This window comes from Saccopteryx leptura, chromosome X, assembly GCF_036850995.1.
Source record: "Saccopteryx leptura isolate mSacLep1 chromosome X, mSacLep1_pri_phased_curated, whole genome shotgun sequence".
Lineage (NCBI taxonomy): Eukaryota > Metazoa > Chordata > Mammalia > Chiroptera > Emballonuridae > Saccopteryx > Saccopteryx leptura.
In genome coordinates, this window is record NC_089516.1 from 105673318 (window position 1) to 105690296 (window position 16979).

A 16979-nucleotide genomic window follows, 5' to 3' on the forward strand; every position below is an offset into this window, starting at 1 on the left:
ATTTTGATTATAGTTCTTTGCACATATTTTTTAGTTATTGCTTTCTAAATTAAAATAAGCATACCTAATTGTTCACAATATTCTTATAGTTAATATTTAACACTTCATGCATGACCAGGTGGTGGTGCAATGAAAAGAGGGTCTGCCTAGAACGCTGAGAACCCAGATTTGAAACCCCAAGGTCGGCGGCTTGAGCGTGGGCTCACCTGGCTTGAGCGTGGGGTTGCCGGCTTGAATGTGGGATCATAGACATGACACAATGGTTGCTGGCTTGATCCAAAAGGTCACTGGCTTGAAGCCCAAGATCTCAGGCTTGTTCAAGGGGTCATGGCTCCCTGGAGACCCCCAGGTCAGGGCACATATGAGGAAGCAATGAATGTAAAGATCTCACAACAACAAAGGACACTTTACCCTTCTCACTTTTCTTAATTGTAATATGCAGTACACCTATATACATTAAAAATCCTCTCAAACTATAATTTTTGGTTTTCACCATCACATTCATTTTAAAGACTTTAGAAAAATAATTTGCTATATTGTCCCATATTGTTTACTATCTCTGTTTTTCTTCATGTATACCTGAAGTTTTCTTTTAATATTATTGTTTTTTTGTTGTTGTTTCTGAAAAACATCTTTTAACATTTTTAGAATAAATGTTTTTGCAGTCAGTTTCTTCATTTGCCTTTGTGGAAAACTTCTGTTTCCAATTCATTTTTTGAAGATATTTTTGTGAAATATAAGATTCTGGGTTGTGACTACACTGTCTTCTGGCTTCCATGATTTCTGATGGAAAATCTAAAGTTTTTCAGATCATTGCTTCCCTGCACATAGAGTAATTTTTCTCATCTGCTTCAAGATTATTTTTCTCTTGTGTTTTTGCTGGATTATGGATGTATCTTGACATGATTTTCTTTGACATTAAACATTTAGATTTTTCAGAATTTAAACCTATAAGTTACTTTTAATCATGTATGTGATGTTTTAGACCATTATTTCTTCAAATATTTTTTCTGTACCAATTCTCACCTCTTTTTCTCAGATTCAAATGGCACAAATATTAGACATATACATATTGTCCTCTAAGTTCCTACTCTTTTTATTCATTTAAATTTTATTCTCAGTCTTGTTCAGTTTGGATGGTTTTTATTGCTCTACATTCAGTTTTAATATCTGTCATCACCCTTTCTCTATTGAGTTTATTCAGTTATTTTTTTTCAGATACTGTATTTTTTTAGCCCAAACTCTTTATTTGGTTCATTTTATAAGCCATTTTTCTTATTTAAGAACTTCCCTTTCTGTTTATTTCAAAGATATTCTCTCTTCCTACACTAAGCATAATTATGGTAGCTGCTTTGAAGACTTTGTTTTGTCTAATTTCTGAATTTAATGTAATTGAAATATATTTACTGCATTACTGTCTATAATATTTGTTGTTGGATTTTGGATTTTAAATTATCAAATTTAAACCAATTCCTTTTATCTTTATATATGAAAATTTTTAATTGGGAATGGCTTTTGTATTTTATCAAATTATTTATTAATATCTATTTAAAATTATAAAATTTCTTTACAAATGTTAATATAAAATACAAGATTATATTGGAAAATTCATGGTATTAAATTACATTTGCATTCTTGGAATAATTTTTGTCTTTTTATGATCTATTATTCCTTTGATATCTTGTTGAATTCTATTTGTTGATATTTTTGTTTATAATTTTATATAAATTAGTGCTGTTTATCTTATTTTTAGTAATTTTTAGGTTTTAATATTGAAACTAATTTTTTTATTTAATGAATTGGAGGAAATTTTAAACTCTTTTATGGTTGTTCATTTTTTTCAAGAATTCAGTTATAGGTTCTGGCCATTTGGCTCAGCAGTACATCGTCAGACTGGCGTGTGGAAGTCTTGGGTTTGATTCCCAGTCGGGGTATACAGGAGAAGTGCCCATCTGTTTCTCCACCCTTCCCCCTCTTCTTCCTCTCTATTTCTTTCTTCCCCTTCCTCGGCCAAGGCTCCATTGTAGCAAAGTTGGCATCGGGTGCTGAGGATGGCTCCATGGCCTCCACCTCAGGTGCTAGAATGACTGTGGCCTTAACAGAGCAATGCCCCAGAGGGGCAGAGCATCGCCCCCATGGTGGGCATACCAGGTAGATCCTGGTTGGGGTAATGCGGGAGTCTGTCTGACTGCCTCCCCACTTTTAACTTCGAAAAAATACAAAAAAAAGTTCAATTATAACCTTTTATTTCCATTCTAACTTTAGGATTACTTTACAGCTATCCCCAGATTTACACATCTCTTCATTATGTTATCAGATTAATGAATAATTATTATAATTATTCTTTTCTGTACAGTAAAATTATGATCTGCAGGGTGGATATATTTGTTTGTAGATTTAACAAATATTTATTGAATTTCTTTTTTACTTTGTGCCAGGAAACAATTGGCTCCATTATTTCATAAAAAGAAAATCTTTTTATTTTTTATTTCCACAAATGAACTTAAAATTTAGTGTCTTTTATTAAATCTTTGCCATTATTTTCAATATTGGTGGGGATGTCCATAAATTTTGGAGATACTATGGTTGTATAATCTATGAATAAGTATATAGAAATGTGTTATGAAGCACTATACACAATTTTTGTTAGTGAAAATAAAATTTAATTTTCCTCAACTATGAATTAATCTTTATGAAAATTATGCTAACCAGACTTTTTGCTATGTGACTTCTACCAAACTTTTCACATATTTTTTGTCTAGAATGTGCTTGAATTACATAAATTTATCAAAGAGTATATACTTTATTTTAATTTTGAATTACATTGTATATGCAATATTATTTTGTATTAATTTTAGGTGTATGGTATAGTGCCTAGACAATTCTATACTTTACAAAGTGGTATCCTCTCATATTTCAAGTATCTACCCTGTACCATATAGTTATTACAATATTATTGACTACATTTCTTTTTCAGTACTTTACACCCCCATGATTATGTCATGACTATTAAGTTGTACTTACTAATCCCTTCATCTTTTACACCCAGTCCCTCAACCTCCTTCTTCTATGACAACAATCAGTCTGATTTCTGTATCTATGAGTCTGTTTCAATTAAGAAAACACACTTTAATTGCATTAAAATTACTTGAAATTTTTATTTTAAAAAAATGTGAAAACACTGAATTTTCATGAAATACTAAATATTTTAAATTCATATATCTGTAGTAAAGCTCAGGAAAGAATTTTTTAATAAAATCTCAGTTGATACTTATGGTTAATCACATTTGGCTAATGGGTTAAAAAAATTTGGGGAAAGTAGTTTTACAATTATTTTTATTTATGAAGTTAATCTAGAAATTAATTATTTAATTCATTTTGATATGGATGTCTTTGAGCTTGTTTTTGCTCTAGGTGCTTGTTCATTGACTTTTTCTTTGAATGTTGCTATTTCTTATGTTTGGAAATAGACTTGTTCGATAAACCTATTTAAAAAGAATATTGTCTTTTATCACAGAAGAAATTGTATTCCATATTTAATAAGAAATAATTTATGGTGATAATAGGTAGCTTCATGTTGGGAAAAATATATCAAGTTTGCACCAAGATTCTTTACTTACATTGTGGACTTGAACAAGTCTAAGACTTTCTTTTTCTTTTTTTTTTTCTTTGACAGAGAGAGAGCCAGAGAGAAGGATAGCTAAGAACAGACAGACAGGAAGGGAGAGAGATGAAAAGCATCAATTCTTTGCAGCACTTTAGGTGTTCATTGATTGCTTTCTCATAGGTGCCTTGACCATGGTCTATAGAAGAGTGAGTGACACCTTGCTTAAGCCAGTGACCTTGGGCTCAAGCTGGTGAGCATTGCTCAAACCAGTTAAACCTGCGTTCAAACTGGTGACCTAGGGGTTTTCAACCTGGGTCCTCAATGTCCCAGTCCAATGCTCTATTCATTGCACCACTGCCTGGTCAGGCCTAAGACTTTCGTAGAGACATTTTCATCACACTGTAAGATATAGAACCTACATTGTAGAATTTTTAATTGTGTGCAATAGAATAAAAAATACACTACAGCCACTGCAGAATAGCAATTGACATTTTTGCCATTATTAAACATGTAACTACTAAGAAATGATCAGACAGCATATTGATTTCCGAATTAATTTGTACCTAAATAAGAATACTGTATATGCTGGTGCATGGTAAAGATGGCTTAGTGTGAAGTTATTATCTGTCAGTTGGAGATATTCTTTTACACATTAACAAGTATTGATTGCATACCTACTTTGTGCTATGATTTTGGATAAAATGGTATAAAATATAACAGAAAACAATTTTTAACTGAATAGATTTTATATTCTAGTAGCTATGATACTTTCACATAATGGCCATCAGGTGGTACTTGCACATTGGAAGCACAATTAGGAAAGTGAATTTTACAAGTGCAACAAGCCAAGAATACTGAAACACTCAACACCATCAATTTCCAAGATTAATATAATCTGCTTTAAACAGCCAAAGAAAAGATAAATGAGCTGAACTGACTTTTGAGGTATAGTCTAAGACAGTGGTCCACAACCTTTTTTAGGCCACGGACCGGTTTAATGTCAGAAAATATTTTCACGGACCGGCCTTTAGGGTGTGACGGATAAATGTATCACATGACCGAGACAAACATCAAGAGTGAGTCTTAGACGGATGTAACAGAGAGAATCTGGTCATTTTTAAAAAATGAAACATCATTCAGACTTAAATATAAATAAAACGGAAATAATGTAAGTTATTTATTCTTTCTCTGCAGACTGGTACCAAATGGCCCACGGACTGGTACTGATCCCTGGCCTGGGGGTTGGGGACTACTGGTCTAAGAGACAAAGACTAAAGTTTTAGTCCAGCCAAATTAATGGCCAGAAAAACAAAAACTTCAACACTAGTCAGAGAAATATAATGGAATGCATTTTAACAATATAACATTCACAATGTTTAAGTTATAATCTAAAATTTCTTACTACAATAAAAAGGAGAAATTTCCATTTACACACATGCATAGACAAACATCCACACACACATGCACTAACTTTTCAACAAAGACCTATCTTGTGAACACCCAGATGTAGAAATTTACATTTTAGTGCTAGTATTATATTTCTGTTCAATGACATTAAAGGAAAGCATCCTTATAATGATTGAAAGTGAGAAAACTCAGAAGAAAATAAAAACAACCAAAATAATTAAATGGTATTTTTTTTTACAGAGACAGAGATAGACAGGGACAGACAGACAGGAACAGAGAGAGATGAGAAGCATCAATCATCAGTTTTTCGTTGCAGATTGCAGCACCTTAGTTGTTCATTGATTGCTTTCTCATATGTGCCTTGATTGTGGGCCTTCAGCAGACTGAGTAACTCCTTGCTCGAGCCAGAAACCTTGGGTCCAAGCTGGTGAGCTTTGCTCAAACCAGATGAGGCCGTGCTCAAGCTGGCGACCTCGGGGTCTCGAACCTGGGTCCTCCGCATCCCAGTCCGATGCTCCATCCACAGCACCACCGCCTGGTCAGGCTAAATGGGGATTTTAAAACTGAAAAAAAACTATATGTGAAATGTTTAAATTTTAGTTCATCCCCTGGATAAGCTAAAGAGTAAAATGGAAATAAAGAAAATAACCACTGCCTTTGAAGATAGATCAATAAAAATTATTCAAAATCATGATGAGAAAGAAAGAAAAATATGCTAAAAAGGAAAAAATGCACTCTCAGGAATTCATGAGACAATATTAAACCTTCTACTATACATCTAATTTGAGACTCATGTGGGGAAAAGAAGAAGAATGAAGACAGAAACTTTGGGAAAAAATGGAATGAAAATTCCTCAAATTTGGTGAAAGCCATACTTTATGTATTCATAAAGTTTAATAAATAACAAGCAGTATAACTATAAATTCTAATGATTTATCTAAGAGTCCATATTCAAGCATGCATAAATAAGTCATGTAGACTGAAGCTGTCCCAGGTATAAAAAATTTAAAAAATTAAATTTGATTCTAAGATAGACATCTAAAGACACATGATATCCCAGTAAAAGTTGGAGATTCAGCAAAATAAACCAACGGTATTAATGAAAGGATGGGACCTCAAAATAAAAAATAGACATACAAGATTTCTTAATGATTGACAATAATGTTCACTTTAAAAGTGTAGTGGTTTGATCAGTATTGCCTTATTATCAAGAAAGTCCTTTAGATCATGATATACCAATTGATCAGTTTATATCTTCACATATCCTTTTGCCCTGTCCTACAGAAACCAAAAATATCTGAAGGAAGGATGCTGGTCATTCCAAATATTTCCACAACCAGATATGTACGTTTTTATTTTACTTCTCCAAGAAAATAATACTCTGCATTTGTTAATTCTGTCTAGTAACAATGCCTACAAATATTGCATAGAATTAGAGTCTAATATGGAAGGTAGTTATCAATAAAAACTCCAACAGACCAGGATATAATACATTATAAAACAAATCAGCAAAAGATCTATATATATAAAAAAAAGTTGATGTTTTTGCCTGATTCAGTTGCTAAATCCTGGAAGCCAATGGCATTATAGTAACTTTAGACCTGGAATGATTCTCTACTGTAAAAACTTTATCACTATGTACTACCACATGGATCTGAACATTTTCATTAAGAACACCAATTAAAAAAATACTTATTTAGAGCATTGTGTCAATCTTGACACCAACTGAGAGTCCAAAATAATGCCACACCGAAATTTATCATTGAAATGAAAGCAAAATTCAGGCAGTATCTGGAAAATTAAGAACAAGAGTTTTTGCCACTTATGAATCCTATTTTCTAGCACTTAAAATAATGTTTAACAATAGTAAGCAAGGTAAACTAAGGAATAAATACTTCATGTGAGAAGGAACACCAGTGTTCTATCTTTCCACAAGAGCAGCAAATGACCTGGTAAAATGGTCACAATGTTTACAGAAAAGAGAAATCTAGGTAAAAAATAAAACAAACAAGGAAAGGCTTGGTAAAGAAAGCAATTGCTTTGTAGTAAGAGAACACTATGGCATTTTTAGTTACCTGGTTGCCAAATCCTAACCTTCAAATGAGTTGCTGAATGTAAGATGACATCCTGCACTCCTCCTACAGGTTATAGTGCCAAAGGGAATAATACAGAACTTATTCCTAAAAACCTGTACTTGTCTTTTTAGACTTAGAAGGTGGATTCCTTCTAAGGAAGTGTAGGCACAAGAATTTGTCCTTTGTTTTGCTTGAGTTAAAATATTCCTAGATCTGCAGTGATGTTTTGGGTGAAGTTTGCTAGGAAAAATTATCTGGAGCAGACTGGGACAAGAAACAACAGACCTGACAAGGAAGAGACAGGTTAAATGACCTGGGAGAGAAGAGGTTGGAAAAGAAGATATTTTGAGAAATAAGACTTTATTTTGAAGACATTCATACATAATAGGGAATAAGGGAAGCCACATACATGCTAGATGTATGCTTATAAAAAGCTTTGAAACACATTATTCTTTCATATGTTCTTGAGCTGACCTTCAGCTTCTAAGGCTCTGTGCAAGGCTAAATTAAAGGCTCACACAAATTTGTAAACAGCCTCATTATCAGTGAAAGAATGCCGTCACACAGAATCTATCTGCAGAAACTTAGTATATTTTTCTTGTCTTGTTTATAAGTGTTTAAAAAAATCTGTCAATATACTAATAAAACATTAGGCTGATGGAACACTGATTTCAGCAGCCACAGAAGACAAAGAAAACAGACTTCACAAAAGTAGTTTAAAAAGTCACCAAACAAAATTAATTCACAAGTAGTAACAAATAACTATAGAAAAGAAGAGAGACCTGATTTCCAGAGATGCCACATGGACAAAGAACTGGAGAAAACCAGGAGGGCAATGTCTCAACAAATAGAGACTATCAATAAAGGAATAGAAGTTATAAATGAAATAAAAAGAAAATTTGAGGGTTGAAAAGTTTAATAATTTAATTGAAAATTTCACTAGATTTCTTCAACAACAGAGCTGAGTAGACAGAAGGAAGAATAAGATAATTTAAATATAGGCCAATAGAGATTAGCTCATCAAAGGAAACAAAAGAGAAAACAATGAAGAAAACTCAGTATCACTTGAAAGATACATGAGATGCTATGAATATTACTGATATACACATGATGAGAGTGGCCAAAAAGAGGACAAAAAATAGAAAGAACAAATATTTTTTTAAGTAATGGCTATAAATTTTCCAACCTTAAGGAAAAAAATGAATCTACACATCTAAGAAGCCCAATGAATCTAAGCACAAATTATCCCAAGAGTTACGCAGCAAGATTGATTATGCTCAGAATTACAAAGACTCTTTAACAAGATTAACAATTAATTTCTCTTTAAAAACATTTAGACCAGAAAGCAGTAGGATGGCATATTTAAGTATTTAATGACTAAATAAATAAATAAATAAAAATTTTAAAAAAGAAAGAAAGAAAAAATTAAGATTTAATGGACAGGATACTTAATATAGACAACATTATGTTATAATCATCAAACTTATGAACTAGAACTTAATTTTGATAAAAGTGGTCATTATCACTACAATGGCAATCATATTATAATATATAAATATATCAAATTAACATGCTGTATACCACAAATTTACACAATATTATATATAAAATATATTTCAATTTTTCAAAAAGCATTTTTTCATAAACAAAAACTAAGGGATTCCATCACCAGTATACCTTCCCTATAAGAAATACTAAAGGGAGTCCATCAGATGGAAATGAAAGAATATTAAATAGTAAATCAAAGGCATATAAAGAAATAAAAAATGTAGCTACATCATTAAATATAAAATCCAGTGTATTTATATTATTGGTTTGTTAATCTTCTTTTGTTTTACTGTGATATAAAACATATATACATAAAATAATATTTATAAATCTATGTTAACAAGCACAAAGTGTATATAGATATAATTTGTGACAATAATAAATAAAAAGTGAGAAAGATATACTATTAAAACTAGGTTGGTATTAAAAATCGTTGTTATAATGTTCAGGTGATAATTTTAATTTTCAAGTTAACTTAAAAGAATAAAACTAAAATAATGTACAGAATTAGAAAAAAAGAACATTAAAAGGTACCTTGTAAAAATCAATAATCATTAATGAAGTCAGTAACAAGAATTTATGAGGAAAGTAATTTGCATCATGTAGAAAACAACAAATGGAGGAAATAATTGTTTCTTAAGTGTAATGACTTTTAATGTGAACACATTAAAATTTTCAGATAAAAAGGTTGAGGTTGACAGAATGGTTAAATATACATAATGTCACAATGGATTTTTAAAAGTTTTCCTCTATTTGTTGTCAAAAAGAGACTTATTTTAGAACCAAAGTTACAAATATGTGAAAGTAAGAAGATAGAAAAGACATCTCATGCAGACAATAACCACAAAGACTTGATGGCTATGGTTCAGACAAAACAGAACTTAAGACAAAAATTGTTAAGAGAGATAAAGATATTATTTATTCATAAAAGGCTCAAACAATCAAGAAGGTATAAATATGAATATATATACACCTAACAATAGAGACTAAAAATATATAAGAAGTAAAACTGGAAGGACAATAAGAAAGATCTGTAATACTTAGAGAAATACCCTATTTTTAATAACAGATAAAACAACAGAACAAAGAATCAATAATGAAATAGAGTAGTTGAACTGAATTATAAAGGAACTAATTCTAAGAGACACATATAGAACATTTCATTCAACAACAGCAAAGAGTGCATTTTTCCCAAGTGCACATGGAACATTCTCTGGTATAGACCATATATCAGGTGTTAAAACAAATATAAAACATTAAAAATATTATTATCATTAAAAATATCTTCTCCACAATGTAATTAAACTAGAAATCAACAATAGAAGACTGACAAATTCATAACTGTGTGAAAATTAAATACCACACTATTAAACAATCAATGGATGAAAGAAGAAGTTACAAATGTAATTAGAAAATATTTTGAGTCCCTGGACAGTTAGTTCAGTTGGAGCATCTTCCCAAAATGGCAAATTTGCAGGTTCCATACTGATTCAGGGCACATATGTAAAGCAACCAATGCACGACTAAGTGGAACAAAAATAAATGCTTCCCTTTCTCTCTCTCTATCTCTCTCTCTCTCTCTCTCTCTCTGTCTCTTTCTTCACCTGTCTCTCTAAAAGCAATCAATAAAAAAAACATTTTGAGAAGAGTACAACAAAAACATGATATACCAAAATTTATGAGATGTAGCAAAAGCAGTGCTCAGAGAGAAATAATCTAAATTTAGATTTTAAGAAACTAGAAAAGAAGAACAAACTTAACCTATCAAATTTAAACTAGCAAAAGAAATGAAATGCTAAAGATTAAAATGGAGAGACAAAATAGAGAATAGAAAAAAACACAAGTAATTAAGAAGACCAAAGGTTCTATGAGAAGTCCACAAACATAATAAACCTTTAACTAGTGTGACTAGGAGAAAAAAGAGAAGACACAAATCACTACCTTATAAATGAAAGTAGGGGGGCGTTATTACAAACTTTGCAAAAATTAAAAGTATAATAAAAGAGTACAATGAACAATCATAGTTCAATAAATCAGATTACATGAACGAAATGGACAAATTTCTAGAAACACACAAACTACCAGAAGTAACTCAAGAAGAAATAGAGCTTGAGCAGGCTGTGGCACAGTGGACAGAGCATCAACCTGGAAGCTGAGGACTCAGGTTTGACACCCTGAGGTCATGGTCTTAAGTGCAGGTTCATCAGGCTTGAGCACAGGCTCACCACTTTGAGCACAAGGTCGCTGGCTTGACTATGGGATCACAGACATGACACATGATCACTGGCTTGAAGCCTACGATGGCTATCTTGAGCCCAAGGTCGCTGGCTTGAGCAAGGGATCACTGGCTCAGCTGGAGTCTCCTGGTCAAGGCACTTATGAGAAAGCAATCAATGAACAACTAAGGTACTGCAACTATGAGTTGATGTTTCTTATTCCTCTTCCTTCCTTTGTGTTCCTGTCTTTCTTTTCCTCAAAAAAAAAAAAGGATGAAAGAAAGAAAAAAGAGATGAGAAGAAAAGAAAGAAATATAAAGAATCTGATGAGACTGATAACAATAAAAATATTGAATTATTAAGGAAAAAAAACCCCTTCCAATAAAGAAAGTCCAGGACCTGTCGGCATCATAAGAAATCTTACCAGGCCCTGGCCGGTTAGCTCAGTGGCAGAGCGTCGGCCTGGCATGTAGGAGTCCCAGGTTCGATTCCCGGTCAGGGCACACAGGAGAAGCACCCATCTGCTTCTCCACACCGCCCCCTCTCCTTCCTCTCTGTCTCTCTCTTCCCCTCCCGCAGCCAAGGCTCCATTGGAGCAAAAGTTTGCCCGGGCGCTGAGGATGGCTCTGTGGCCTCTGCCTCAGGCGCTAGAATAGCTCTGATTGTGGCAGAGCGATGCCCCAGATGGGCAGAGCATCACCCCCTGGTGGGCATGCCGGGTGGATCCCAGTCGAGCGCATGCGGGAGTCTGTCTGACTGCCTCCCCGTTTCCAACTTCAGAAAAATGCAAAAAAAAAAAAAAAAATGCAAGAAATCTTACCAAACATTTAAAGAAGAATTAACTCTGATTATTCCTGACTCCTACAAAATAGAAGATAAAGAAACACTTTGCCACTCATTTCATTTTATGCGACCATCACTATTCAGAAACTAAAGCCAGATAATGGCGCTACAAAAGAAAAGAGAAACATGGGCTGATATCACTCATGGGTGTAGATGCACAATTCTTTAACAAAATACTAGTGAAGTAAGTCCAACATCGTATTATATACCATAAACAAATAAGAATTATCTCAGGAATACATGGGTGGTTCAACATACAAAAATTAATCAATACAATGCATCAGAGTCATAGAATGAAGATTATAAAAAGACTATAATCTCAATTGAAAAAGAATTGTAAACATATAACAACAAAGGAGCACTCTTTCATGATAGAAATACTCAACAAACTAGTAATAGAACGAAACTTCCTCACTGTAACAAAGGGCATTAATGAAAAACTCACAACTTACATACTATTCAATCATGAAAGAATTAAAAGATTTTCCTTTAAGATGAAGGAAAAGAAAGGATGCCTGCTTTTCTTACTTCCATTCAATATTGTACTAGAAATTCTATCTAGAACAATTAAGCAAGAAAAAATAACTAACAGGCAAAAAAAATTAGGGAGAAAAACAAAATCATCTCTGTTCATAGATGACATGAGCTTACATAGGAAAAATCCTATAGAACTCATGCACAAAAATATAGATTTAACAAATGAATTCAGCAAAGGTGCAGAATACAAGATTAACACATGAAAATTAGTTCTATACACCAATAATGAACAATCCATAATGTAAATTAAGAAAAAAGTGTACTTAGAACAAGACCATCAAAAATATCTCAAATAATAAGAGCATTAGCCATAAGAAGAAAAGAAGTACTGATATATGCTACAAAATGGATGACCCTCAAAAGAGTATGTTAAGTAAAAAAAGCCAGACACAAAATGTTACCTATTTTATAATTTAATTAATATGAAATATTCAAATTAGCTAAATCTGTAGAGACAAAAAAGCAGATTAGAAATTGTCAGAGGATGGGGAGGGGGAGAATGGGTAGTGAAACTTAACGAGTAGTAGTTTCCTTTGTGGATGATAAAATGTTTTGGGACTAAAAGGGGTGATGGTTGCATAATATTGTAAATGTATTAAATATCATTGGATTGTACAAAGTTGTGAATTTTATGTACATTTTGCCTCAATAAAAATAATAATATATGTAACACTGAAGACATTACCATCATCATCTTCATCACCACCATTACTATGGAGAATGTTTCCCAAAATTCACTTTCTTTAAAATGTTTAGATTATGAGCCCTGGCCGGTTGGCTCAGTGGTAGAGCATCGGCCTGGCATGCAGAAGTTTCGGGTTTGATTCCCGGCCAGGGCACACAGGAGAAGCGCCCATCTGCTTCTCCACCCCTCCCCCTCTCCTTCCTCTCTGTCTCTCTCTTCCCCTCCCGCAGCCGAGACTCCATTGGAGCAAAGATGGCCCGGGCACTGGGGATGGCTCCTTGGCCTCTGCCCCAGGCACTAGAGTGGCTCTGGTTGCAACAGAGCGACGCCCCCTGGTGGGCAGAGCGTCGCCCCCTGGTGGGTGTGCCAGGTGGATCCCGGTCGGGCGCATGCCGGAGTCTGTCTGACTGTCTCTCCCAGTTTCCAAATTCAGAAAAAATAAAAAAATAAAAATAAATTTAAAATGTTTAGATTATGAAAGAAAAAATAAGTAGACTAAAATTTAAAAGGGCAGTCAATATAATTTATATAATACATTTTTTTCTTCTCCTTCTGTTCTCTTTCAGATTATGTCTGGCCACTACCTAGATATTTGTGCCCCGTCTGGATATCTTTAGATGTTTTATTTTCGACAGCGTCCATCATGCACCTCTGCGCTATCTCGCTGGATCGGTATGTAGCAATACGTAATCCTATTGAGCATAGCCGTTTCAATTCGCGGACTAAGGCCATCATGAAGATTGCTATTGTTTGGGCAATTTCTATAGGTAAATAACTTTCCTGGCCATTAGAATTGCAACGGCTATGCTCAATACCTTCGGATTATGTACTGTGAACAACGACAGACGTCGACTGGTAACATTTGCGTATAATCGGGATTATTCTGCTTAATTATTATTCTTAACCTATTTATCTGATATTTAGGTTAACAATAATAGAAGATATGTATTCTATATGAACATTTAAATTATTTTTTTCATTTATTTTGCTGAATTATTTTATGCATCAATATGCCAATGAATTCTGCAACACAGATAAAAAACTTTTGAGACGTTTAAAACAATTTGAAGATGACAAAAATGTGGCAAAATCTAAATTTAAAAAATATAACATTTAAATGTTCGAAAATATAAATCTATCCCATGACATTAATCATAATATTTTTATTCCATTTTCATATATTCTTCAATGGAACATTAATAGTGAAATAAGAATCTTATGAAGTAAATATGCCTAAATTTATTCTGTTGATCAACCTAATATACTATTTACACTCCATTTTCAAATACCTTCTTGAATTTTGATGATACAGAAGAGAAAAAAAATCTCTTGATTTGTTTAAAGATTTGTGGGGGGGGGGGTGAAGAAGAGAAATTATCATCTTGTTGCTTGTATTTGAGATATTCATAAATGGCTTAACAATGCTAATATTCAAGACACAAGATCAAACCAATTGGAATAAAAGGGTTTGCACAATTCTTTTATATTCTTTTTTTCCTCTTTCAGTTGGAACTTATATTTAGTGTCTCATTAAATAATCCTTTTTCAAAATTATGTTTCTGTAAAAAATGCTAATAATCTTTTTCTGTTGCCAATTGATTATTTATTTAATGCAATACACATTAATTGAGTGTCTATTATAAGCTGAGGATTTTTTTAGGCATGGGATAACAGGGCCGGTGCATCTCCTGCCCCAAGGGAGTTCACAGTACAGTGTAGGTAGCAAACTGTGAACCAGGAAACAGATCCACAATTTTAACAAGATCAAGACCTCTATACAATCTTCTCTTATATCATCTAAATATCTTGATTTTGGATTTATTAATAAAATAAATATATTTAACTTTTAAGATTATTCTATTGCAGGTAAATAAACACACATACTTTTGGACAAAAAAACAATAAAACACACTACAAAATGTGAATTTATTTATACAATTTGACCTACATATTCTAGAGTTCAAAGATTTTACTTTCTTTACCTTGAAAGTTTCATCTAAAAAGATACCAGCTTTTATGGTGCTTAAAAAGAAAATGCATAGCTAAATTAAGTTAGAATATTAGGGTCTTAAGTTTCTAATATTGACTTTTCTGCTAAAACCAACTAAAATATAGAAAAAGTACTATGAATATTGTGAAGCTAATAAGACAGTGAAAGAATCCAGAAAAAAACAAAAATCCAGGAAATATTATCATGACTTTTAGGTCATTTTGCCAATGATTCATTTGCAAACCTGAAGCTGTGATTGACAGGTTAAAAACCTCATCTCACAATCTCATGAACAGAGAAAACCCATAGTAGGAATATAAAGCCTAATAAGGGTCAGCCAACTTGAATTTAGTTTTTGAATCCCAAACATCTGTACAACAGAAATATGGATGAACCAGTATTAAATCACCCTTGTCATAGTATTCAGGTGTGATTTAATTCACTTATGTAACAAAGAAAAATCTCAGTCTAGAAATTGAATTAAAATGATTTCATATTCTTCATGTTTCTAGATTTTTTGACATAGATGAAAAAATCATCTTAGGCTTCATATTACTTATTTTAATTTTTTATTCCAGTAACTGGAATACATTGATAAACAGACACATGAAGAGACAAAAAAACGTGAACCAGCTATAACACAATAAAAGATAATAAAAAGAACCCAAGATAGTTCAATTCCCTGACATAAACTTTAAATAATTATTTGTAATGTCCATACAGAAATTACAAGCTGAACTTAAATATTTCAGCAAGAAACTGCAAACTATAAAGAGTGACATTTAAGATGTGAGAAAAAAACTAGAAATTCTGAGGGTTAAGCATAACATGAAAACTCAAAGGCAGGTTAGACATGACTAAAGAAAGCATTATAATAGGTTGATTAGAAGGAACTCTGATGGATGAAGAAAGAAAAATTGGTATTATAGAAAAGAGAGAGAATAAGAAGATAATAAACATCTAAAATGAGAGAAGTTACATAAGGTGAGAAAAGAATGGCAAAAAAGCAATATTTGAAGAAATCATGGCTTTAAAACTGATGAAAGATACTGATTTTCATTTAAAGAGCTCAACAGGTCTCAAAAAGAATGAATACAAAGCAATCGATATTTCAATTCATCACAATGACATTACAGGAAAAAAGAAAAAATAACATTAAGCTTTAAGAAAAAATGAATAAAGAGATCAATTTCAATAGAACAACAATAAAATGGATGAATGCCTTCTCAACAACAATGAAAGCCAAAAGAGGTTGAAATTATAGTGTTGATGTGCTAATAAAGTACATGTCAAATTAGAATTACACATTTAGCAAATTCATACCTTAAGGATCAAAGTGAAATAAAGACATTATCAGATAAGAAAAAACTAAGAGAACATGACAAAAACTGACTCACTTAAGGAAACACTAATGGGACTTCATAAAACAAAGGAAATGGCCACAGATGGAAAGGTTTGAGATACAGGAAGCAATTAAGAGCAATGAAAATAGTAAATTTATAGCTAAATATAAATAAATATTGACTGTATAAAACAATAACAATGTCTTCCGTAGCTCAGAATATTTATAGAACTAAAATGCACAAAACACTCGCATATAAGTGAAGAAGGTTAAAAGTAAATATTTTCATTGTCCCGGAGAAATATAAAAATAATATTTGATATTAATCTTTGCTTGATAGACTACATAATTTTTTGTGCATTCAAGGGTACTAGTAGAAAAGCATAACTTCCAAGTTCACAAAACTTGGGGACCCCTGTTTAGCCCAGGGGTCCCCAAACTACGGCCCGCGGGCCACATGCGGCCCCCTGAGGCCATTTATCCGGCCCCGCCACACTTCCGGAAGAGGCACCTCTTTCATTGGTGGTCAGTGAGAGGAGCACAGGATGCATCCTGTGCTCCTGGAGTACTGTATGTGGCAGCGCCGCAAAGCGCGGCATCGCTCACTTACAGTACTACTTCCAGTGACGCGGGACGCACGCATCAAGGCTCCGGAAGCACGTCATATCACTTGTTATGGCTAGCAGTGACAAATATGGAACCAGACATTGACCATCTCATTAGCCAAAA

General features: G+C 32.9%; 1 protein-coding gene across 1 annotated transcript in view; it reads left to right on the top strand.

Annotated features, from left to right (window-relative positions):
* The window catches only part of HTR2C (5-hydroxytryptamine receptor 2C), a 217247-nt gene that overhangs the window by 106872 nt on the left and 93396 nt on the right, over nucleotides 1-16979 (top strand). Inside the window, exon 3 of the mRNA XM_066356958.1 lies at nucleotides 13485-13685. Within this exon, the coding sequence (XP_066213055.1) occupies nucleotides 13485-13685 (201 nt within the window). The remainder of the gene's footprint in view (nucleotides 1-13484; nucleotides 13686-16979) is intronic.